Source organism: Stegostoma tigrinum, chromosome 6 (assembly GCF_030684315.1).
Source record: "Stegostoma tigrinum isolate sSteTig4 chromosome 6, sSteTig4.hap1, whole genome shotgun sequence".
NCBI lineage: Eukaryota > Metazoa > Chordata > Chondrichthyes > Orectolobiformes > Stegostomatidae > Stegostoma > Stegostoma tigrinum.
Window position 1 is genome coordinate 107777287 of NC_081359.1, and position 26743 is coordinate 107804029.

Consider the following 26743-nt stretch of genomic DNA (forward strand, 5'->3'; position numbering starts at 1 on the left):
TTCTTTTGGAGCAGAAAACAATGGATAATTTGTGCAAAATTCCACACGAATGGAACAGCATGCAGAGAACAGCATCAACATTTAGTTATTAACTTGTACCCTGGCACTAACATGCATTCACCAGGAACTCATTTGCAAAGGGATGCATAGCTCAATTGGAAGGTTAATCCGGTCCCACAGCAAAGAGGATAGCGGTATACAAAGCTTGGCAAGTTCTGACAAAAGGTCATTGACTAGAAACATTAACAATCTCCTTCTCCACAGCGAGAGGTGACAATTATATAATATACCCAAGTATAGATTTATAACAGCATCCAGCGGGTGCACATTAATAGCAGATGCAGAACGCTAAATTTTTCTAAAAATAATTCTGCTCATTCATGAACTGAACAAACTGTTGCAGATGAATGTGATGGTGTTGCCGACAAGGAACATTACCCTAAACTGATTTAACAATTAGAAATGCTGAAAACAGAAGTTGGTCATTTAGCCCATCAAGGCCACCCCACCATTCAACATGACCACGGCTGATGTTTCTTATTGCCACGCTCCCGCGCTCTCTTCATACCCCTTGATCCATTTAGCCTTTAGAAATGGCTTTCTTTCAAAATTTTCAGCAACTTGGGCTCCAGGGCGATCTCTAGTAGCGAATTCCACAGGTCCACAAACCCGAGATCATCCCAATCCAAAATAGCCAACTACCCAAGACCATTAGCCCTTGTTCTAGCCGTATATAGCTGCAGGAAGAACTCCTTGCTCCTGCAAACAGCAGCACCTGTGGCAACAAAGGCCAGCACACCATTCCCCTTTCCAACAACTGGCTGCACTAAATATGCTTGCTAGTAGCAGTGTACCCAGATCCCTTTACACAAATATTTCCCAAACATTCAACATTACAATAACAGTCTTCCACTCTACATTCTCCTTTCCACTTAGTTTTATGAAATCAGCAAAATTGGAAATACCACGTTTGATTTTCTTGTATTAAGACTCATGTAGCAAAGTGTGCCGATGCTCAAACCCCACTACTCCTGGTTTGCTGCCAGTATTAATGATTTAATCAAAAGAAAGATAGGTGAATAAAACATTACTGAGGTCGTATTTGGAGTACTGTCTGCAGTTCTGGTTACCACACTATAGGAATGATGGAGGGTCAGAGAGAACGCAGATTTTTAACAGAATATTGCCTGGATTGAGCTTTGTTAGTTATAAGGATAGGTTGGACAAACTTGGATTGTTTTCACTGCAATGTTGGAGGCTGAGGGGCAACCTAACAAGTACATAAAAAGAGGCATGGATAGGGTGAATAGTCCAAGTCTTGTGAACACGGACAGATGTCTGGAATGTGCAGTAAGAGGGATGCGATAGAAGCAGGCACAGAAGCAATGTTTAAGCATCATTTAAACAGACACATGAACAGGCAGGGAATAGTGGGGAACAGACTAAATGCAAGCAGATGGGATTACTTTAGAATTACATCATAATGGGCTGAAGGTCCTGTTCCCATGTGGCACTGTTCTATGTTCTAAGTTCTAAGTTTAAAAGCACACAGGTCACAAATTCATCGACCTGATGCAATCAGATTTAAAAGAAAACGATGACCAGGTTGCTATACTTGAGAACTATGAAGTTTCATGAAAATCTGAATGCAACACTTCAAAACTCCATGTATTTTTTCTAGTTCTTGCTACCCTCAAAAAAAACTCCACCAGGTTTATCAATTTTTGTGTCTTATTCCCACACTGGCTTTGTGTACTCATGTTTAAGTATCTTAAGTATCCCGTTATCACGTTCTATAGGATAAACGCCATCATTTTCCCCAAATTCCTAGATTAAGATAACCAGAATATCACACGACCTTAAGAGCAGTTTCAGCACTGTGGTGGGACATTAACTGGCTGGTCTCTACTTGTTGACAAAAAAAGCCCTTCGCGTATAGTTTTGAAGGCAAGAATGGATGAGAGAGGAGTTTGAGGCAAAGGTCTGCAGTAAAGAAAGGAATCAGATGTCATCTAGAATGTTGGCGGGACTGCAGGGGAGGGGACAGGCAAGTGGGGCATCTTTTCATTACAGCATACAAAGGTGAGTGACTTGAAAGATGTTTATAAGATCATGATGGCAGTGGATAAAGTGAATAGCAAAAGTCTCTTCCCCAAGGGTAAGGGAGTTCAAAACTAGATGGTATGATTTCTAAGGCAAGAGGACGAAGATTCAAAGAGGACCTGGGTGGGGCAACATTTTCACAGAGGTGGCGGTGCACATATGGAATGAGCTTCCAGTAGTGGTGGAAGCGGCTGATGCAATTACAACATTTAAAAGATTTTTGGATAGGTTTATGAACAGTAAAGGCTGAGAAGGAAATGGTCTAGGAGCAGGCAGGTGGAACTAGTTTAGTTTGGGGAAATTTAGTCATAGTGGGCAAATTGGACCAAGGAGTCTGCTTCCATGTTTCATGATAGCCTGTAATTCCAGATTTGCTCCCTCCCTCCTTTTGTAAACAGTGGTTTAAATTTCCCATCTTCCAACCTGCTGGGACTATTTCTTTAGATCCGACGTGTCCACCATCCCACCCAGTTCCTTGATTTACCCCATTATTGTAGAGCTGGATCTGATAACAAAATTTCTCAATACAAGCTTCTGGGTTGAAACTGTAGTGACAGGCTAGAGCTCTCCTTTTAACAGTGTTTCCTCAATGTCAGTATCATTGACAAAAGCCTGGAATTCCCTCCCTAATGGCTCTACCGATAGCACATGCTCTACAGCAGTTCAAGAAAGCAGCACATCACCACCTTCTGTAGGGCAACTAGGGGCGGACAACAAATGCTGGCCCAGTCAGCCACACGCACATGTCAGGGCGGAACATAAAAATTGTACGTGGTCCCCTTCATAGCATTAACATAGAACGTATGATAAATTTCATCAAACTATCATTTGACCTTACCTAATGATAAATAAAAATGATATCCTATTCTACACTCCACACCTTACTTGGCCATTAGAATAGTATCTCCAAAGGCCAGAGGCAAGGGTTTCACTACTATTGCACATTAACAACCAAAATTCATTTCTTAATTCCCACAGAAACCTCTCTTATGGCTTGTTATTTCATTCACAAGCAGTTTCAACTACAGACTGAGCCTCAAGTGAAGAAGCTCACCCTCAGAAACAGTGTTAATTACAGGATGTGTTTTTACAATCTCAAACTGTAGAACCATAATATGCTGTCAATCAAGAATAGTCACAGTGGTTCATTCTCTAACAGAGAAAACTGTGACAGTGCTCTCTTACTGACCGAGGTCAATGCCATACGATCTATTAATTATTTAATTAAATAACAAACCAATTCTCACTTACGTTTCTGATGTTTGACAGCTCCAGGCAATAACCCAAATGAGAAAAGTCCATCTTTTTCCAAAATACTGTTTTCTCCTGGTGTGATTGTTTTACTCCTCCAATACCTTTATCCTCCCTCTTTTTACCAAGAAGCACTCACTTCCTCTTGATTCATAGCTTTTCCTGTTGGCTTTCATTCAACTTTTCTGATCCATCATCCTATCTCCATCTCCTCCTGTCACAGGCGCCTAAATCAACAAACTTCCCCTCAATCTCCTTATTTACCAGTCATTCATCAATTTTAGGTGATCCGTCTAGAAATCCATTTCATGACCCCCAACTGCAATAATAATAACTTTTTAAAATCAATAAGAGTAATTTATAATTCATTAAATTTTTTTACTTCTACTGGATAACTTGGAAATTTCCTTTAGCGATCAATATAGGTGGGCTAGTGGTATTGGACTGTTTAATCCAGAGACCTAGATAATGTTCTAGTGACCAAGGTTCAAATTGCACCATGGCAGATGGTCTAAATTTGAAGTCAATAAAAATCTGGAATTCAGAGTCTAAGGATGATCGTGAATCCATCGAAGATTGTCAGGAAAAATTCATCTGGTTCACTGACTTTCTTTTGAGAAGCAAACTGCCATCCCTTACCTGGTCTGGCCTACATGGCACTCCAGATCCACAGCCGTGTGGCTGGCTCCAAACTGTCCTCTGAATAATTAGGGACAGGCAATAAATGCTAGCTTAACCTGAAATGCCCACATCTCATGAAAACAGTTCCCCATTGCTTGCCTTAAAGTTACTTGGTACTGGTCTGAAACTGTATCCGTCATCCTAAAATTCATTTTCTGAATTTAGCTTCTTCAAGCATTCAATTATGTTGTATGCCTTTAAGGTCACCTCAGATACAAACTTCACAAGTGGATTTATGCAGGTTTCATCAATCTTTTTTCATAGTTCACAGTTTACATATTTAGAAGCAAGTATCAGAACTAGAATCATGCCTCCCTATTTTAAGTCTGGCAATCAACTTTTCAGGCCATCACAGCAGAATCCTACACTTGGGTTCTTGAATCACCTTAAGATGTGGTTGCCAACATTAATGCATATGCGACACTATTTGGCTTCTATTTGTTGACATCAGCATTTAAACCTGATGGTTTCCTGTATTCTAATCAGGTCATATTCAACCATCACCTGACCTGCTCACTGAGCAGTCTCCCACTCAAAGTGGCTCAACTTAAGATTCACAACCCTGCCTTAAATTCACATTAGCCCATTACCTTCTCAAGATCTAACCTTTACCACTCTGAATGCCGTTCTCCAGCTCCAAGGTCTAACATCATCCTCAAATTTAAGTGATGGAAAAGACCAACACATCAGAGCAAAAGATGAGACTGAAGCAAACAACCTTTCAGCCAGAAATTCCAAGATGATGATCCGTCTTGGCCTCCTCCAGTGGCCCCCCAGTACTGCAAATACCCATCTTCCACCAACTTGACTCACTCCACATCATGTCAAGGAGCCAGAGGGGACATGGGCCCTGAAAAATAATCTGATACTTTTGAAGACTTGTGCTCCCCTAGCCAAATTCTTTCAGTGCAGTTACAATGCTGGCATCTACCCAATGTGGAAAAGTGCCCAGCTAGGTCCTGTACACTAAAAGCAGGGCAAATCCAGCCCGACCAATTACCCCTCCATCAGTCTACACTCAAATATCAGTAAACTGATGGTGTTGTCAAGAGTAATATCAAGCAGCACCTGCTCAGTGATGCCTAATTTGGCTTCTGTCAGAGTCACAGTTCCCTGACCTCATTACAACCTTGGTTCAAACATGGACAAAAATGCCGAATTCCAGAGGTAACGTGCAAGTAACAGGTCTTGACAATAAAGCTGCATTTGACTGAGTATGGCATCAAGGTGTGCCTTGGAAAATTGGAACCAGAGGGTGGAGAGGACAAACTCTCCACTGGCTGAAGTCATACCTAGCACAGAGGAAAGACAGTTGCCATTGCTTTAAGTCAGTCGTCTCAGCTCCAGGAAATCTGTGGAGTTCCTCAGGGAACTAGGCCCAACCACCTTCAGCTATTTCAATGACATTCCCTCCATCGTAAAGCTCAGAAGAGGGGATGTTTAGCGCCATTTTGACTACTTCAGTATCTGAGGAGTCACATGTTCAAATGCAACAAGGCCCAGGCTGGCTGGCAAGTAATATTCACACTGAACCAATACTAGAAAATAGTCATTTCCAGTAAGAGGCAACCTCACAACTGCCCCTCGGCATTCAATGATGTACTGTCACTGAATTACTCATCAGCAACATGCTAGAGATTACCACTGACCGGAAACTCAATTGGTCTCAACGGTTTCAACAGCAGGTCAGAGGTTAAGAGTAGTGGCAAGTAACTCTTGACTTCCCAAACCCTATCTACCATCTACAAGGCACAAGTCAGCAGTATGATGGAATACTCCCGACTTGCTGGATTAGTACAGCTCCACCAACACAAGCTTGATGCCATGCTGGACAAAGTAGCCTATTTAATTGGCATCACACCCACAAGCATCAACCCACTTGATCACTGATGTTCACAGCACACACTGCTGCTGCTTACAGGATGCACTACAGAAGATCCTTAGTCAGCACCCTCCAAACATTACATTGACTCCCACCCAGAAAGACAAGGGCAACACATACATGGAAACACAACTATCTGCAAGTTCCCCTCTAAGCCACCTCACCATCCTAATAGATCACTGGTCTTTCATTGTCATTGGTCCAAACACTGGAATTCCCTCACCAAAATGCAGTTGCTCAAGGCAGAAGTAGTTCACCATCACCTTCTGAAGGGCAACTAGGGAAAGCAATAAATGCTAGCCAGTTAGCCATGCCCAAATGCCCTGAAGTAAATAAACTAAAGTAGTTCATTAATGCTTGTAACGTCTTCAATGGTCGTACACCTCTCCAACATGCTGTCGCCCTGAAGAGTCTCACCAAAACGTGCCTCTTTGACCAAATTCTAGTCACCTGACTAAAATTAAACTTTGAGAAATTGTGTCAATTTTGTTTCACTAAAAAAAAATTTTCAAGGTTGCATTATGAAATGTGGGCACAGGTGGCAAGCCTAGCATGTTGACAACTCCTAATTGCCCTTGAACTCAGCGACACTGCTAAGCCATTTCACAGAGTCAGAAGTCAACCACATTGCTTTGGGACAGCAGTTGCATGTAATCCATCTCAGGCAAGGGCAACAGATTTCCCTCCTAAAAAGGATGCTAATGAAACTTAACGAGTTTTCCAAATCAATAGCATTGATATGAGCCTAGTTTTACATTCCACATGAATCATTTTAGTTCAAACTCCAATAGCAGTCATGAGTTCAGATCTCACCACATTACCAGAACACGAGCCAGAGCCTCGAGATTACTCAGCTACCAATATTGGCACTATCTTCCTTGTGGGCTGGAGGACACTTTACTGTGTTAAGTGTGTGATATGCAAGTTGCATTGTTAATTATTCCATATTACCCTAGCTCACAAATTCTTACAATTATTCAGTTTATTAACTACATAAATGTCCATCAGCTACAAATGTTTCACTATTGCTGAGGTAAAGTAACCAGGAAAACTCCTCTATTGAGCATCTTTATTCATGATAACTTCAGAAAGCCATGTGCCACACTAAGGCACACAGTCAGATGATTAAACGCTTGATCAAAGACGTAGGTTTGGAAGAACAATTTCAAAAGGAGAAAGTGAGGGAGGGAAGGCAAGAAGCAAATTCTATGAATCATCCAGAATAAGCTACCAGAAATAAAAAAAGTTGCTCCAATTATTTCCAAAATCAATTTTGAAATATTGAAGATTTATCATAGATGGCCAGAAATCAGTTCAACTAAGAACAAGAGATAACACTGCATGAAGCTACAGGAACACAGCAAGAAAGCTGACACTTCAAGTCTTTTTCTCAAGGGGCCCAACCTGCAATGTCAACTTTCCTGCCGACCTACTTTGTTCCTCCAGCTCCACATTCATCTGACTCCATCATCGGCAGTTCTTCCTATCTCTCAAATAAGAACAAAACATTTTTGGTCTTTTCACATATTAGGTGCCTTGCAATGAAAAGATGGGCCAGTTAAGTGTTTGTAGTTGGTCAAAACGTTTTGTTCAAAGACGTCAATACTACAAACAAGGAGCAGACCATTCAGCACTGGAGCCTGATTCATTATTCAACAAATTGTACTGCTGTCATTTGGGTACAAATGACTTAGGTACAAAGTCAGGCATTCAAGGTTACACATTTAGACCGGTAAGGAAGGTTAGATCACAAGGGATCCAGGGAGACGCAGCCAATTGGATACAAAATTGGCTTGGTCGTACCAGACAGTGGTGCTAGAGGGTTGTTATTCAGACTGGATGCCTATGACCAGTGCACCTCAAGGACTGGTTCTGTATCCACCGTTTGTTTGTTTATTTACATCAAAAATTGGCTTGAGAATATTAGGAGGTATCTTTAAGTTTGGGGATGACACCAAAATTGTGAAATAGTGGGCTGTAACGGTTAAGAGTACATGGAGATCTTGATCAGATGGGCCAATGTGCCGAGAAGTGGCAAATGGAGTTTAATTTAGCTAAATGCAAGGTTTTGCAATTTGCGAAGGCAAACAAAGGCAGGACTTAGAGTTAATAGTAGGGCCTTGGGGAGTGTTGCAGATGCCTGTAAAGTGGTGTCACTGGTGAGCAGGATGGTAAAGGCAGCATTTGGGCACACTTGCCTTCAGTCAGAGCATTGAATTCACACATTGGGGCATCATGTTGCAGCTGTACAGGACATTGGTGACGGCATTTTTGGAATACTGTGTACAATTTTGGTCTGCCTGCTATAGGTAGGATACTCGAACTAGAATGGGTGCTGAAAAGAATTTACAAAGATGTTAATGGAACTGGAGATTCAATTTAAGGAGAGGCTGGTTAGGCTGCAACTTTTTCACTGCAGCATCGGAGGCTTGATAAGGATTGATAAAGGTGCATAGCTGAGCTCTTTCCCCAGGGGAGGGGAGTCCAAAACTAGTGAGCATAGGTTCAAGGTGAGAGGAGAAAGGTTTAAAAGGGACCGAAGGGGCAACATTTTCACATGGAGGGTGGTGCGTTTCAGGAATGAGCTGCCAGTGGGAATGGTTTAACAAGCACCTGAATGGGTATATCAATAAGGAAAAAAGGTGTTTTGTGGGCAAAACACTGGTAAACAGGACTAATTCAGTTTAGGTTACCTGGTAGACTGAAAGATCTGTTTCCATGGTGTGTAACTATGACTCAGGAAACAATCCATTTGTTTCAGGAATAAGCCTAGTGAACTTTTTCGGAATTCCCTCCAATCCAAGCATAACATTTTGGAAAAAAAAAATCATGAACAAAAAAATTGTGGATATTTATGCTTCATTCCATAAACAACAAGGTGTAGAGCTGGATGAACACAGCAGGCCAAGCCGCAGCAGAGGAGCAGGAAAGCTCCAGGCCTAGGCCCTTCTTCAGAAAGATTTATTCCACTTGCATTAAAACCCAACACTTCTTTGGCCTTCTGACCTGTTGCTGTGTCTGTACACTAACTTTTGTAATTCATGTCCAACAGCTACACTAAGTTGTTTCTAGGATTCTACTGTTGTAGATTAATTCACTTCACGTAACATGCGCAGTGTGGATGGGTGTTTTTGATTCAATAATGGGCCACTTTGCTTTGATACAAAGTCAGTGCTGTTTGTGTCTGCAGTGACTGTAACAAGGTCAACAAGGTGGACCTGAGAATACAAGTTCCTTGATAAGACCAGGTTAACAGTCCCGATCAGGGAGCCGTCATTGACAGATATAAACACGAGTGACCTGAACCTCTGACAATCAGAGCTGGCTCTGAAGAATCCAGACCTGTGCAGAGTAAAAAGTGATTTGGTGATGGGATAGCAGCTACTGCGGAGTTACTTCAGCATCTGCACAGAAGTTCATACTGCAGGACCAGGCTCATTTTCTATAGTGCTGGTATACTCTACACATCATACAAAATTCCAGATTTGTACGTGAAATATATCCAGTCAGAATTGCACTGTTGCAGGTTTTTAAAAACGCAGGAATTTTGCCCACAGGCTGAGGTGCAAGTCAGTAATTTAATCCAAGGTTTCAAAAGAAGAAAATACATCATTCAGCTCTTTAGTCAATGGTGTTATCCGACTCCCTGAAATAGATTACTACATCACCACAAAGCTATCCAGTGATTCCCACACCAAAGGAATCATGTCACACCTGTCAAAAACCTAAGGGCTGCATGGAAAGGTCTCAAAATCTACATATTTCAAAAAACTTGACCTGAATTTTTGGCCTGAAATTCAAATTGTATCTGGGTTAAATTGACTTTTTAATTAGCTCTATAGATTAATAAATCATCTTTAATAGAGACAGAGCATTGGAGAGCAGGGTAGAGCCAGAATCTGCAAGGCAGAACAAGAGAACAGGCAGGTAGTAAAGAAAAAGAAATATCACAAAGAAACCAAGATACACGAGAGTTCTGCAGAGTTGAGATCCTAGGAATCTGAGTCCGAGCCAGTACACAAGTAATGGGGAACTGCATCCAACTACAAGTGATTTCATATGTTCTCTATCAGATGATGTAATCATTAATATCCTAGCAAACAAAATGAAAACAGTCAAGTGCAAGAACTGGTTAGATTTATGCTATTATTGGTTTTCAAGCAGAGAACAAACAGACCCTCTGTTTATAAAGTACTGCAAAAAAATTCAGGCTTTGTATTCAGGGCCCCATATTACAGAGATTGGAACAAGTGCGTTGTCAGAGCTCCTGCCTGCTACAGTCCAGAAACAGAGTTTAAAATCAATGCGGTTATACTGGAAAATTTACAGACAAAGTGGGAGAAGACAATTAATTGTAAGAAAACCATAAACGACACTAAGTAAAATCTACACAAATCTAAGTATCTGTTGGGATGGTGCAACAGGACATGAAAAGGGGTGAACATTGTGTACACAGGTTTGTTCCCCACCTCCCATGACACCTCTCAAACTCAAATCTGGTATCTTTTCACTGACAAGGAAAGCAAAGCAATTAAGGGAGAGAAAGAAAACTTTTTATAAATATACCATATGTAAAAGGTCCAGAGTAGATCTGTAGCTCAGGTTGCGGATGTTGAGGTTGGTTGGCTCACAGAGCTGGTTCGTTGTTCCACAGACGTTTCATTACCCTGCTGGGTAACACTGTCAGTGCAGTCTCTGATGAAACAGAACAACACTCCATCAGAGGTTGCACTGACAATGTTACCCAGCAGGGTAACGACACGTCTGCAGAATGAACCAGCTCGACAAGGCAACCAACCAAGACATGCACCATACATGTATCACAGCTTTTAATTAGAATGAAAGACCCTAGAAAGGTTCCAAGCACATCCTTACCACTCCAGCAGGAAAGCTGTCCAATTCTAGTTATGGCATATAACTAGACCTTACAATGATTTTGAACCTTCTGCTCAGTTTGTCTTAATGCTGCTTAAAACACGCTCATTTCTAAGCAATGTTCACTAACTCACTTAAATTTGCTTGTACAGCTAAAAAATAAGCCAGAGAAAAAGAAATGTATGAACAACACAATCACAACATAAGACTTCTTGCCAAATAAAACTGAACAAAATGTTCACTTTATGGACAAATTATTGGTAATGGCTCTCACTCAAAACAAAGGAGCTTCAAGTTGGCAGAACAGTTTATTTTTCCATGGAATTGTCTTCCAGAGTGGCCGACCACATTGCTCTGGTCAGGAACATGCACAGGTGAGTTAATACTGGGAGGCAATGGCCTAGTGGTATTATTGCTGGACTATTAATTCTGAAACTCAGGTAATGTTCTGGAGAATCTAGGTTTGATTATTACAACGGCAAGTAGAAGATATTGAATTCAATAAAAATCTGCAATGAAGATGAATCTAGCCATGACCACGAAACTACTCAGTTGTTAATAAAAGCTAATTGGCTCACTAACATCTTTTAAGGAAAGAAACGGTCATCCTTACTTGCTCTAACAGACATGTGACTCTAGACTCAGCACTGACTGATTCTTAGGTATGGGCAATAAATACAGGTCTGATCATTGATGTCCACATCCCATGAACGAATATTAAAAAAGGCAGCTGAAGGGTAGCAGATAGGCTTCCCAGAAGAGGAGAGGTCTCAAACTGACTAAAATTCCACCAGGTGCTGTGGGGGTTCTGAACCAGCCTTTGGATAATTTATTGTGACATGCCGGGTTTTTCCTGTTAGATTACATCCTGAGGTAAAAGAACAGACTGATTATAGAATTGTTTTCAACATCCAAACAAGACACATGAGCTAACACTTTCTTGAAGGGCATTTTCAATCTTCACATATTATGAGAAACGGTTGTTTCGACCGGCACGAAAATCAGTAAATCAGGAGACAACTGGCAAAGTAACCAGAAGGGAAATGAGCAGAAATGTTTTCATGAGGCAAAACACTATCTGGAAGTGAATAATGGAAGCAAATCCAATAGCAGCTTTCAAAAAGGAGTTGAGTGACACAGAAAACAATTGCAGGGCTACGGAGAGAGTGAAGGGGTAACCAACTGGAAAGCTAATTCAAAATGTCCTTTTCTGTGCTGTACGATTTACTGTTTGTTTCAGCACTCAATCATCATCTTCACTTAAGACAGCCAACCTCAAATCAGAGGGAAGGAGAGAGCACAGCAAACCAAAAATCAAGGGAACAAAAGAATAATCAGACTATTTGATTGTACTGCCATCCAGTGTTGGAAATAGTTATGAATATTTGAGACAGCAAGGTATAGAACTGGTTGAATACAGCAGGCCAAGCAGGAAAGCTGACGTGTCAGACGTAGAACATTCTTCAAAAATGAGGGAGGGGATTCTGAAATAAATAGGGAGGGAGGGGGGAAAGCAGATAGACAAGAAGATGATAGGTGGAGAGGATACAGACAGGTCAAAGAGGCAGTGATGGAGCCAGTAAAAAAGGTGAGTGTAGGTGGGGGGGGTAGGGAGGGGATAGATCAGTCCAAGGAGGGGGAACAGGGCAAGGGGGCAGGATGAGATTAGTAGGTAGGAGACAGGGGTGAGGTTTGAGGTGGGAGGAGGACATAGGTGGGAGGAAGGACCGGGCTGGGCTGGTTTTGAATGCAGTAGGGGGAAGAGGCGATTTTGAAGCCCACATGGATACCACTGGGCTGCAGGGTTCCCAAGTGGAATATGCGGTGCTGTTCCTGCAACCTGCAGGTGGCATTGTTGTGGCATCATTGTGGCACTGCAGGAGGCCCAGGATGGACATGTCATCTGAGGAATGGGAGGGGGAGTTGAAATGGTTCACAACTGGAGGTGCAGTTGTTTAGTACGAACCAAGTGAAGGTGTTCTGCAAAGCAGTCCCCAAGCTTCCACTTGGTTTTCCCGATGTAGAGGCGGCCACATCTGGAACAGTGGATGCAATATACCACATTAGCAGATATGCTGGCGAACATGTGCTTGATATGGAAGGTCTTATTGGAGCCTGGGATGATGGAGGTGAGCGGGGAGGTGTAGGGCAGGAGTAGCACTTCTTGTGGTTGCAGGAGGAAAAAGTGCCAGGGCTGGTTTTGGGGGGGGGGGGGGGGGGTGTGTGTGGAGCAGACAAGGGAGTCACGGAGAGTGTGATCCCTCCGGAAAGCAGATAAGAGTGGGGAGGGGTAAATGTCTTTTTGTGGTAGGCTCAAACTGCAAATGGTGCAAGTGTCAGAGGATGATGGGCTGGATTCAGAAGTTAGTGGGGTGGTACATGATGACATGCGTTGATTGTTATTATGGGAAGGGGGTGAGGGGGAGGAGTTGCGGGGAACACGTTTGGGGCAGGGGGTGGGGAGGTGTGGTGTTGCAGTGCTTGCAAAACGAGAACTTGAACATCTGAGATGTTCAGGAGTGGAATGGCTCATCCTGGGAGCAGATGCAGCGGAGGTGAAAGAATTGGGAATGGCATTTTTGCAGGAAGGTAGGTGGGAGAAGGTGTATTCTAGGTAGCTGTGGGAGGCGGAGGCCTTGAAATGGACATTGTTTCCATCTCTGGCAACCACCTGGGAGCCAGAGGGGTATCAGAGATAACCCAAGCGAACTTAAGGTTCACCTGGAGGCAGCAGAAAAACTGTTCAACATCCAAGCGTGAGCAGTATTCGTCGATGTTAGGATGGACGGGGATAAAGGTGAGCCTTTACTGAGGACTGACTGACTGTTAATCCTCAGTAAGGGGGAGGTCCAGGGGGATGGTGAAGACGCAGCAGAGCTGGGTGCTATTGTCTCCTCTGGAGCTGCTTGCTGTGGAGGTGGCAGACAGTGCTGTCGGGGGTGGGAGGGGACTTCTTGGAAAAACCAACTTTTTCACACTCATACTTGAACTTTATTCAAAAGGGTTTGCTTGTGCCAAAGAGCAGTACTGAGCAAAACAAGTTTCAGTTCCTGGTCAGGTGTATTCATTTATCTAAAACAGCTGTTAATTTACAAATTTACTACATTTGCAAACACCAATATGGTAGGAGGATGAAGGCTGGAGGAAGAGGAGTCAAGGAGAAGAAGAATGAAAGAAAAAAGGGAAAGAAGGAGATTTCATCGAGATATCTAAAGATGCTAAAGGGGTTTGATAAAGTAAATAAAAAAAATTTTTCTTCAAGGTGAGGCAATCTAGAACAACGGGGTCAGTTTTAAGACAAGAGAAAGCAGATTTAAAGTAGATGAGGAAGAATTCCATTTCTGAAGGAGGATCCAGACCCGAAACATCAGCCTTCCTGCTCCTCTGATGCTGCTTGGCCTGTTGTGTGCATCCAGCTCTACACCTTGTTATCTCAGCCTCCAGCATCAGCAGTTCCTACTATCTCGGAGAAAGAATTACTTCTGTTAAAGGGTTGTGCATCTCTGGCATTCACTCCCCCACAGTAGAGTGGATGCGGGGGCATGGAGTTGAGTGAATTTGGGATAGACAGATCTTTAATTATTAATGGGTTGAAGGTTATGGGCAGTGGGCAGGAAAATGGGGTTGAGTCCAAGACAAGATCAGCCATGATCGTATCAAATAGCAGGAATGACTCTAGGGGCTCCTCGTTCTTATGTTAAAATTCTTCTAAAATTGTTCTAAATTTGGATTGTGCACGACTTGAGGGGAACATGCAGGTAGCCGAGTTCCCGTGTACCTGCTTCCTTTGCCCTTCTGCATGGTCGAGGTCATAACTGGACAGAGCTGGGCTGGGTGCTATTTGTTGCAAATTGTCAACTACTGTCGCACTACCAAGGTGGTGGATAGACGTTAGACAAAGTGGGCTGCTTTGTCAGGGATGGGATTGAGCCTCCTGAAGTTGTTATTGCTCCATCCATCCAAGCAAGTGGTTAATTTGAGGACTGACACTGTCCAGATCTATTGCTTTTTTAAAAAACAAACCTCAGGACCTTACTGAAAAGAAAAGGGGCAACCTCCTACAGGTGGATCAGATCAGTGCGCTAATCACAGAAGCACTCAATTCTACATTTAACCTATGTGTCACTGTGTTAAACCTTCAATGCCCTTGCCCACTGTACCAGACATTCCCTGTCTGGCCTACAGTGTGACATGAAGTGCAATGCCTCAGGTGACATCAGCAAATCATCAATACTAAATAGTCTAGTTCTGGAATCAAGTTAATTATTTTCTGATCAACAAGTCTCAGCTCTGTCTTGACTGTACATTGGGCTGGCCCATCAAAAAACAAAACTTTAGAATAAACTAAAGTACATTTTGCAAATACCTCAACCTAATATTTAAATAATGAAATTCAAATTGATGGCACCTATGTAAACTTGTATCTCAAGTCTAAGTTTGAAAAAGATTAATCTCTCAATGCGTGCCTTACCTGAGAAGGGAAAAGACACTGTACGAGCTCCTTACTGAACTCTGGTCCACTTGTAGAAGGTTGGTCCTCCTCTTTTCAGTGAGGTCCTGAGTAAAGACAAGATGTACGATCACTGTGAGGACTCATTCGATTTTGAACCAGAAGTAATCATTTTTGGCTTGGTTTCAGTTTAGAGATATCAACTCCAATTTAAACAGTCAGGAAACTGCAACAGCGCACACTTGTGGTTTAAAGTGCAAGCTACGCTGGAATGAATATATTCTATTGCTTCAAACCTAAATTATGAGGCTTCATCTAAAGGAATAATCTTGTTGACTGTATTTGCCCCTTGGGCATACACTTTACACATAGCCTCTGTCAAAAGGCGATATTTCAAGAAACCTTGTCTGGAAAGTTGTAATAAGTTAGAGCTTCAGCTGTAGACTTACAACATTTAAAGCATTTGCAAACTTGAGCCACGTCTTTCAGTGGCTCAGAGTTCTTCAGAAACCAAAAGAAACAGTCAACTTAGTGCACTGTTTGTAAATTAGGATGGTGTTTTCTAATGGAGATGTGCAGCTCCATTGGACAAAGGGATAAACCAGAAACTATGTTGCTTCTCGCCCCTATACTTTGCTGTTTATATAAACTTCTAAAAGACATTTGATCAAGTCCCACATATAAATTGTTAACTCAGGTAGCAGCCCACAGAACTGAAGGCAAACGACTTATGGCTGAGAAATTGGTTGAGTGGGAGGCGACAGAAAGTAGGGATAATGGGTATGTACTCAAATTGGCAGGATATGACCAATGGTGTCCCAGCAGGATGCATGTTAGTGTCTCAGTCATTCACATTATACATTAACAATTTGGATAATGGCAGAGTGTGAGACAATCAAATTTGCTGATGGCACAAAGTTAGGCAACATTGTAGACAGAGTCAATGACAGCACAAAATTATAAAGGGATACTGACAGAATAGGTGAATGGGCAAAACTGGCAGATGGGCTTCAAGGGAAGCAAGTGAGATTATTCATTTTGGATTGGACAAGAACTTATCGGGGTACTTTCAAAATGGCACTAAGTTAAATACAGTGGACATCTCAAGAGACCTGGGGAGGTTCAGGTGTGTAGATTTTTGAAATATCATGAACAGGTACAGAATATCATCAAAACTGGTGGAATGCTGGCCTTTATATCATCTCGAGGACAGGGATGCATGGATGCACAGATTACACCGTAAGTATACAAAACCCAAGTTAAGACTCCACTTGGAGTAGTGACAACAGATCTGGGCACCACACCTTAGGAAGAATACACTGGCCTTGGATACAGTCCAGAGTAGGTTTGCAAAAATGATGCTCAGATTTCAGAGTATGTAAATATACAAATTTTGCCACTTTAGCACACCACCCTGTTCGCTGAGCAACATCTGTGTCTCTGACTTGTTGCAGTGTTTCAGCGAAGCTCAACTCAAGCTGGAAGAGCACCACTTCATTTTCCACTTGGGGACCCTGAAGCACTCCCGACAGATTTCGATAATTTTAGGCCCTAAACTGTCCCATATCCTAGCCCCATACACCCACACTTCAGGCCTTGTTATCACATCGCTTGCCATTACACACTACCTCTTGTTAGTCACCAACAGTCCCCACTAACAACCACTCACCCTTCTAGCCAGGTCATTATCGACTCTTGGGTCTATCCAACTGCTCTTCTCTCTTCTGGCTCTATTGTTTACTCCTTCCCCCATTCCCCTCCCTATTTTCTGCAATATAAGCCTACATTTTCCCAGCTACAATCAATTTTGAGGAAGGGTCACAACACAAAATGTTAGCTGATTTTTTTCTACAGATGCTGCCATATCCACTGAGCTTTGAGCAATTGTGTTTATTCCCGATTTAGAGCATCCGCAGTTCTTTCGGTTTTTCTTGTATAAAAATTAGGCCTGCTTTCTCTAAAATCTAGAAGGTTAAGAGGTGATCTGATCAAGTCTTCAAGGTAGTAACAGGAAAAGAAAAAGATAAAGATGAACAATTTCAACTGGCTGAGCATTCTCGAGCTAGGGAATTTGTCTGAATATTAGGGCTAGACTCTTCAGGAGAGATGTTAGAAAGCATTTCTATACACAAAGGGTAGAAATAGTTTGGAACTCTTCCACAGTGGATGCTGGGTAAGTTGTTAATTAAAATCAGAGATAAAAATGTGCGTTAAGAAAGGCGTCAAAGGAATATACATGGAGTTATGCCACAGTTCAACCATGGTGTCACTGAGCACCTGGTTGGGCCTCAACAAACAGAAGAGGCTACAGCTGTTCCTGCATGTTTGGTTTCTCCAAAAACGCAACTTGAGAATTAAACAGATCAGAGTGCATTGAGCTGGCTAAGTGGCTTCATCATCTGGTTCCACACACTTTGCTTTTATTCTGTAAAAAGTAGGCCATTTTGGATGTGAGTTTGCTTGCTGAGCTGGAAGGTTAGTTTTCAGACATTTCGTCACCATTCTAGGTAACATCATCAGTGAGCCTCCGACAAAGCGCTGGTGTTATGTCCCACTTTCTATTTATCTGTGTAGGTTTCCTTGCATTTGGTGATGCCATTTCCTGTTCTTTTTCTCAGGGGGTGGTAGATTGGCTCCAAGTCAATGTGTTTGTTGATGGAGTTCCGGTTGGAATACCATGCTTCTAGGAATTCTCGTGCGTGTCTCTGTTTGGCTTGTCCTAGGATGGATGTGTTGTCCCAATCAAAGTGGTGTCCTTCCTCATCTGTATGTAAGGATACTAGTGATAGTGGGTCATGTCGTTTTGTGGCCAGTTGATGTTCATGTATCCTGGTGGTGAGCTTTCTGCCAGAATACATGAACATCAACTAGCCACAAAACGACATGACCCACTATCACTAGTATCCTTACAGATGAGGAAGGACACCACTTTGATTGGGACAACACATCCATCTTAGGACAAGCCAAACAGAGGCACGCACGAGAATTCCTGGAAGCATGGCATTCCAACCGGAACTTCATCAACAAACACACTGATTTGGAGCCAATCTACCACCCTCTGAGAAAAAGAACAGGAAATGGCATCACCAAATGCAAGGAAACCTACACAGATAAATAGAAAGTGGGGCATAACACCAGCGCTTTGTCGGAGGCTCACTGATGTTACCTAGAATGGTGACGAAATGTCTGAAAACTAACCTTCCAGCTCAGCTAGCAAACTCACATCCAGAACCTCAACCTGAGCTACAAATCTTCTCAAAACTCGCTAGGCGGCCATTTGGCACATTAAATGGCAGAGCCAATTCAATGAGATAGTGATTGACCTGATAATCCTCAACTCCAACACTCCAAGATTTCTTTATTGATTAAAAATATCTCAGCCTTGAATATACTTAGATGACTCAGCCTTGTCTGCCCTCTTGTAGGAAAGAATTTCTCAGATTTACCACAGTCAGAAGAAATTCCACCTCAGTCATTCATGAAATGTGGGTATTATTTGTCCAATCACCACTTATAGACCATCTCTGACTGCTTTTTTTTTTGGGGGTGGGGGTGACAGTGAGCTACTTTTCTAAATCACTATAGTTTTTTGTGTACGTATGCTCACAAATAATATTATGGAGGGGGATTCAGGATTTTGACCCAGTTGGAAATAAAAGCCAAGAGCTTCCAAATAGTCCCATTACACCAAATATCAGAAACACACAGCAGCTATCAGTCTACTACCAACTTTGCAAATTTACGTTGACTTGCGAACTGTTACTACTGCAAGCTGCAGGTTTTCAAATTTCTTATACTTCAAAACAAGGCACAGCACCAAATTTGAACAATTGCACAGAACAAATTTCAAAATGTAGATAACAATTTAACCACGAATGCAACAAGCACCAATTAGTCACTATGAACACCTCTTCCGTGGACTAAAACATTAATAGAAAAAGCTCTAGATTCAAACTAGCCAGTTGTCTTTTGATGCAGCAACCTGACCTATTTACTGGTCACAACATCCATCAGTTGTCCCTGGAAAGGCAAAACAGTCCAGAGCCCAGTTACACTCCTGAGCAGCTTTCTCAGGGAACTTATTTCACAAGCTATCAGTCTTTTAGATGGAATTATACTGTCATCAGCTATAATAACAGTAACATGAATGTGGGTCAAAAGCTTTACCTTGTGATCAAAAGGTGTTCCATAGTAGCCATCATTCAATCCAAATATTACCTCATTGGGATTACGTGCACGAATCTAAAACAAAATCGAAGCTTTAAGTTAAGAGTTACAGCAAAGTTAACAAAGTAATTTTTTTTCTTTACTCTTACGGGATGTGGGCATCACTAGCAAGGCCAGTACTTGTTGACACATCCTTGAACTAAGTGGCTTGGGCAGCCATTGCAGAGGCAGGTATGAGCCGAACCCAGTGTGGTGGATCTGGAGACATGGAAACCTAATGAGGACAGAGTGGCAGATTTTCTAAAACTCATGTTTTTATTTTTTGTATACTATTCTAACTAACTACTCAGACAAGTGCAACATTACATAGGGCAATAATGAAAACAAAGTGCTGGAGAAATTCAGCAGTATGTGTGGGGAGGGAAGCGGAGTTAACATTTCAAGTCCACATGCGGCTGCTCTGGAACTGCAGTTCCGATTCTTGAGAAAAAACGGGTGCAAAAATTAAAAGCAAACATGTTGAAATTTCGAGAACATAACTGCACCTCACATTGTACATGTGTCTCCCTTGCATTTATCCCATTGACCGGTCTTCAGAATTTTAGAGATGTCACATTTCATTAAGAGGAATGCATTACAATTCCTTGTAAACCTCAACTAAAAGTTCCTCGTTCCTGCTCATGCTGAATGACTTCTCCACATTTTGTGACTAGATCCACTTTAACTTTTGTACTTTCACCTTTACTCTTGTCCAATCCTGCTGTCTTTCCAAGACATATTTCATTGCCAAGGTTAATCAATGTCTTTTTAAAACTCGACATGTTTCCACCACTTGTCAAACTGTTGACCGTCAAAATTAGGATTAGCCGCTCATCGGTCCAATTGAGAACAATGCTTTTAACATGAGATAAAAATAGATTTTACAACACCTCAATTTTAATTTGTACTTTACACCCACAACCTTCCCCTTGCAAATTACAACAGCCTGTTGCTAACCACAATATCCTGTATACTTCAGTATGACCTTACTTGTTGAATGTTTTTAAAGACACAGATTTTTGAATGGTAAAGAAATTAATGATAATGGTGACTGGGCATACAAGTGCAGCTGAGTCCACAAGAAAAGATCAGCCACAATCTTACTGAACAGCTCAATGGGCCAGATGGCCTACTCTTGCTCCTATTTCTTACGTTTGTGTGTTATAAAGGTTTGACAGAATGAGAAGTTCCCCATTAGTTACCAACAAGTTAGTTTCACATATTTTTGGAGTATGGTTTACGACAGAAACAGTGACACTTAAATGATTTTCCCTGAGCTGCTTACCAATCTTGGCAGTAACAGATTTTTCAGACAGTATTTTTATTTCCTTCGCCAAATCTGACACCCAAGTGAAATTCAAAGTAGTGGGTCTGCCAACAATAGAAAAGATTGAGCTTACACTCCAATAACACCTTTCATGACCTCAGGACAAATCATTTTAGAAATAAGGGCTTTTGTTTTAAGTTGTGTAAATCACTGTTGTAAATGTTAGAAACCTTTTGCACAGAGCCATCTCCCACACTCATCACTAAGTAAGTACACATTTTTGTGATTTCAGTTGAGCAATAAGCATTTGGAGGACACTATGGAAAGCTAGATGAAAGCAAAGTTTCATTTTTATTTCAGATTTCTAACAACTTAAGTTGTAGAAATGCTGCTACAAGATCTGGAGTGACAATCCATTAGTTAATGCATTGAATGAAACTTAGAAACAAAATTTGCTCTGAAAACACAGTAACCCATGTTATTCTAATGAGGGCTAGACAGGTTCATGCAATTGAGAAGTGGCATGAGAAAACAACGAAACAAAATACCTTGAATTTCCGTAAGTTGTTACAGTAACCTGGATTCATTTATTCTCAGTCAGTCAATAGAAGGATATTTTACCTGCTGTCCCAGATACTTCAATCCATCAAGATTGACTTTCCACTCAATGACAAGGCGATATTGTCCCTTCTTTCCACCCCAAATCCTGACCATGAAACATGACACAGAAGTATCTAGGCGGTTTGGCATCAAGCCAAAGTCTAAACTCCTCCATGTTGGATTCTGTAACACAAAGAAAATAAAGGAGAGATCATGGGAACTGCAGATGCTGGAGAATGCAAGATAACAAAGTGTGAAGCTGGATGAACACAGCAGGCCAAGCAGCATCTCAGGAGCACAAAAGCTGACGTTTGGGGCATAGATCCTTCATCTGATGAAGGGTCTATGGCCCGAAACGTCAGCTTTTGTGCTCCTGAACTGCTGCTTGGCCTGCTGTGTTCATCCAGCCTCACACTTTGTTATGTAAGAAAAATAAAAACCTGTGGGAACTGTGCAGTACAAACTGGAAAGGAGAAAGCCTTACATTTTGACAGTAGATTTTATTAAATTTTAATTACAATTACAGAACAAACCACCTCAAGTCTTCAGTCAATAAGTACCGTTGAAGTCTAATCATTGAGTCATACAGCTTGAAACAGAACTTTTGGTCCAACTCGTCCATACCAACCAGATATCCTCAACTGACCTAGTCCATTTACCAGCATTTGGCCACATCTCAGCAAGCCCTTCCTATTCATGTATCCATTCGGATGCCTTTTTTGATGCTGTGATTGTGCCGACCTCTACCACCACCTGACAGCTTTTTCGATACATGCGCCACCCTCTGCATTAACAAGTTTCCCCTTAGTTACCTTTTAAATCATTTTTCCCCCCTCTCACTTTAAATCTATGTCCCCCAGCTTTGCACTCCCCTACTCTGGAAAAAAAGACCTGGCCATTCACTCTATCAACGCCCCTCATGATTATCTCGACTCCAAGGTCTTCCTCAGCCTCCAACACTCCAGGGAAAATAGCCTCAGACTATTCAGCCTCTATTGTTCAAGCCCTCCAATCCCAGCAACATGTTTTCACTCTGTCTATCTGCTGCTCCACTTTTAAGGAACTATACAACAGACACCTAGGGGTGCAAGTGTAAGGAAACAGCAGCCATTTGTATACAAACTCCCATACAAAGCAATACGAACATGATCGGACCACATGTTCTCATGGCACTTGAGTAATAAATATTGACCAGGACATTTGAGGAGAATTCCTCTGTCTGTTCAGGATTCATCCTTGGTCTTTGGAGCAGAAGGAAATCAGATACACCTCTCGCAGTACAGCATATTAGAGCAATTGACTTTGTTGCACAAGTCCTGGATTGGGAAGTATCAGAGATAATGGGAACTGCAGATGCTGGAGATTCCAAGATAATAAAATGTGAGGCTGGATGAACACAGCAGGCCAAGCAGCATCTCAGGAGCACAAAAGCTGACGTTTCGGGCCTAGAAGGGTCTAGGCCCGAAACGTCAGCTTTTGTGCTCCTGAGATGCTGCTTGGCCTGCTGTGTTCATCCAGCCTCACATTTTATTATCCTGGATTGGGAAGTAACAGGCAGCATCATTGATAGGACAGGAGACTTGAGACAGAAGCAGACAGATTGGCACCGGACCTGCATGGAATGGGGAAGCAATGGCAGCATCAAAAAGGAGCAGCGCAAGTGGAGAAGACCCCGAAGCAGGAAGAGCAGCAAAGGAACAATTTGAAGAATAGTGAAGTGCAATGTAACAGGACAGCAGGTAGGTATTTCTCTTGCTTCTTGTGACCAGGTATTGATTTACTTAAGGTGCTAAGTCCAGCTTTAAAGCTCTACAAAGATAATACATCTGCATGGCTTGATGACACATTAAGGGACTATTTGACAGTAAGAATAATATTTTGCTTGAGGATTAAGCAAACAATCACATTCTGTCTAGTTCAGCTATGTCTGGCAAGCTCAGGACTGTGATTTGGACATACTTCAGTAAATGGGAAACCACAGGTGCTCTTGGCAGTCTCTATGACCATGTGTACAGGGAATTCCTAGACACTATTGCCAACCTAGGTGATCATGTGTACAGCAGGTGCTTCCAGCCGGAAAAACTTGGTGTGGGTTCTGGATCAGCAGCAGAGGACGTGACAATGCATTAGTGTGGCAAAGAGCATGTATATGGCAGATTTCAGGACATTGTCTTAAGCTGCGGGGTGGCAGACAAGTAGTGACGGAATAGGCGACTGCCAGATAGGAGGATAGTGGCATGAAACTCAGCAGATAAATCAGGAAATCCCACCTCTACCCAAAAGTCTTCGGTCATGGAACATGGTGAAATTGTTGTTTTCTCTGAAAACCAGCAAGAGCCAAGGCTGTGGCAGGGTTGGCCGTCCAGCTGCAATGTGAGAACAGCAACGTAATTGGTGAGGGGAACAGACAGGCACTTTTGTACCTTTACGCAACTATCAGTGTATTGCCTCTAGAGTGTCAGAGTCAAGTACGTCACAGAATGGCGACAAGGAATTTTGAACACTGAGGAAGATGGAATGCTCCAAGTTGAAATCGATAACATAGGGAACTCAGGTGCTACAAGCAGGCTTTATCAAGTTGAGTAGGAAATTGAAAAGCAGGACTTGAAAGGAAGTAATCGCCAAATCACTCCGGTGCCTTGCAGTCGTGAATTTAGTCACAGTAGGGCAGAGCAGATGTGTATCTGAAGAAGTAGCGCAGGAGGAAGGGCTTTAGATTCCTGAGAAACTGGACAGTTTCTGGGAGACATGGGACTTGTACAAGTTGGACAGGTTACGTCTGAACAGAAACAATTAACATTCTCCCAGGGAGGTTTGCTAATGCTGTTCAGGCAGACAAACTAGAATGGCAGGGGGTGGGATCTTGACTAGGAAAACTGGAGAGAACAGAGGCCAAGGTATGTTTTAATTCCTAAATCTGAATTTCTCACATTCAGGTCTGGAAGGCAGAGGAAACAAAAGGTCAATTAACAATGAAATTTAGCCAGGCAAAAGGGAACATATTTTAAAGCAAGGAATCTGAAGTACAAAAGACTGGCTAAGGCATAAATAGCAGTGCTATCATGTGGCCATAAATGAGACTTTGCTGAAAGCGAACAGGATTGGCAGCTCAAGATTGACCTGAATACCCTATAAAATCGGCAGAGACAGCGGCATGGAAGGGGCTATGAATATTGAAGTGGAGCGATACCTTGGAAGGATCGGCTAATGAACCAAGAGTACAAATAAAATATGCAAAAACAGCAAACATGCTATTGCAAAATAAAAAGTATGGAGCTGGATGAACACAGCAGGCCCAGCAGCATCTCAGGAGCACAAAAGCTGACGTTTCGGGCATAGACCCTTCATCAGAGAGGGGGATGGGGAGAGGGTTCTGGAATAAATAGGGAGTGAGGGAGAGGTGGACTGAAGATGAATACAGAGGAGAGTATGGGTGGGGAGGTAGGGAGGGGATAGGTCAGTCCGAGGAGGATGGACAGGTCAAGGGGGCAGGATGAGGTTAGTAGGTAGGAAATGGAGGTGCGGCTTGGAGGTGGGAGGAGGGGATAGCTGAGAGGAAGAGCAGGTTAGACAGGCTGGAACGAACTGGGCTGGTTTTGGTATGCAGTGGTGGGGGGACAGGAGATTTTGAAGCTGGTGAAAACCCCACCACACCTGGCACTTTTCCCTCCAACCACAGGAAGTGCTACACCTGTCCCCACACCACCTCCCTCACCTACATCCCACGCCCCAAGAAGAATTTCCACATCAAGCAGATGTTCACCTGCACATCCGCCAATGTGGTATACTGCATCCGCTGTACACAGGTGTGGCTTCCTCTACATTGGGGAAACCAAGCGGAGGCTTGGGGACCGCTTTGCAGAACACCTCTGCTCAGTTTGCAGTAAACAACTGCACCTCCCAGTGACAAGCCATTTCAACTCCCCCTCCCATTCCTTAGACGACATGTCCATCCTGGACCTCCTGCAGTGCCATGATGCCGCCACCCGAAGGTTGCAGGAACAGCAACTCCTAATCTGCTTGGGAACCCTGCAGCCCAATGGTATCAAAGATAATGGGAACTGCAGATGCTGGAGAATTCCAAGACAATAAAGTGTGAGGCTGGATGAACACAGCAGGCCAAGCAGCATCTCAGGAGCGCAAAAGCTGATGTTTCGGGCCTAGACCCTTCATCAGAGAGGGGGATGGGGTGAGGGTTCTGGAATAAATAGGGAGAGAGGGGGAGGCGGACCGAAGATGGAGAGAAAAGAAGATAGGTGGAGAGAGTATAGGTGGGGAGGTAGGGAGGGGATAGGTCAGTCCAGGGAAGACGGACAGGTCAAGGAGGTGGGATGAGGTTAGTAGGTAGGAGATGGAGGTGCGGCTTGGGGTGGGAGAAAGGGATGGGTGAGAGGAAGAACCGGTTAGGGAGGCAGAGACTGGTTGGACTGGTTTTGGGATGCAGTGGGTGGAGGGGAAGAGCTGGGCTGGTTTAGGGATGCAGTGGGGGAAGGGGAGATTTTGAAGTTGGTGAAGTCCACATTGATACCATTGGGCTGCAGGGTTCCCAAACGGAATATGAGTTGCTGTTCCTGCAACCTTCGGGTGGCGGCATCATGGCACTGCAGGAGGCCCAGGATGGACATGTCGTCTAAGGAATGGGAGGGGGAGTTGAAATGGCTTGTCACTGGGAGGTGCAGTTGTTTACTGCAAACTGAGCAGAGGTGTTCTGCAAAGCGGTCCCCAAGCCTCCGCTTAGTTTCCCCAAGGTAGAGGTAGCCACACCGGGTACAGTGGATGCAGAATACCACATTGGCAGATGTGCAGATGAACCTCTGCTTAATGTGGAATGTCATCTTGGGGCCTGGGATAGGGGGTGAGGGAGGTGGTGTGGGGGCAAGTGTAGCATTTCCTGCAGTTGCAGGGGAAGGTGCCGGGTGTGGTGGGTTGGAGGGCAGTGTGGAGCGAACAAGGGAGTCACAGAGAGAGTGGTCGCTCCGGAAAGCAGACAGGGGTGGGGATGGAACAATGTCTTGGGTGGTGGGGTCGGATTGTAGATGGCGGAAGTGTCGGAGAATGATGCGTTGTATCCGGAGGAATACACCTCCTCCCACCCACCTTCCTGCAAAAATTCCATCCCCTATTCCCAATTTCTCCACCTCCGCCGCATCTGCTCCCACGATAAGACATTCCACTCCCGCACATCCCAGATGTCCAAGTTCTTCAAGGACCGCAACTTTCCCCCCCACAGTGATCGAGAATGCCCTTGACCGCGTCTCCCGCATTTCCCGCAACACATCCCCCACACCCCGCCCCCGCCACAACCTCCCAAAGAGGATCCCCCTCGTTCTCACACACCACCCCACCAACCTCCAGATACAACGCATCATCCTCCGACACTTCCGCCATCTACAATCCGACCCCACCACCCAAGACATTTTTCCATCCC

The 26743-nt window shown here is 43.2% G+C and overlaps 1 protein-coding gene across 3 annotated transcripts in view; it reads right to left on the bottom strand.

Moving 5' to 3' along the window:
* Positions 1–26743, bottom strand: part of uvrag (UV radiation resistance associated gene) — a 334866-nt gene that overhangs the window by 257139 nt on the left and 50984 nt on the right. For 2 of the 3 annotated variants that reach the window (XM_048533001.2, XM_048533000.2), the window contains exons 4-6: positions 21337–21498; positions 19410–19484; positions 15264–15349 (exon numbers count right to left, since the gene is read on the bottom strand). In XM_048533001.2, coding sequence (XP_048388958.1) covers positions 15264–15349; positions 19410–19484; positions 21337–21498 — 323 coding nt within the window. The remainder of the gene's footprint in view (positions 1–15263; positions 15350–19409; positions 19485–21336; positions 21499–26743) is intronic. The other variant, XM_059646839.1, reaches the window with a different exon arrangement.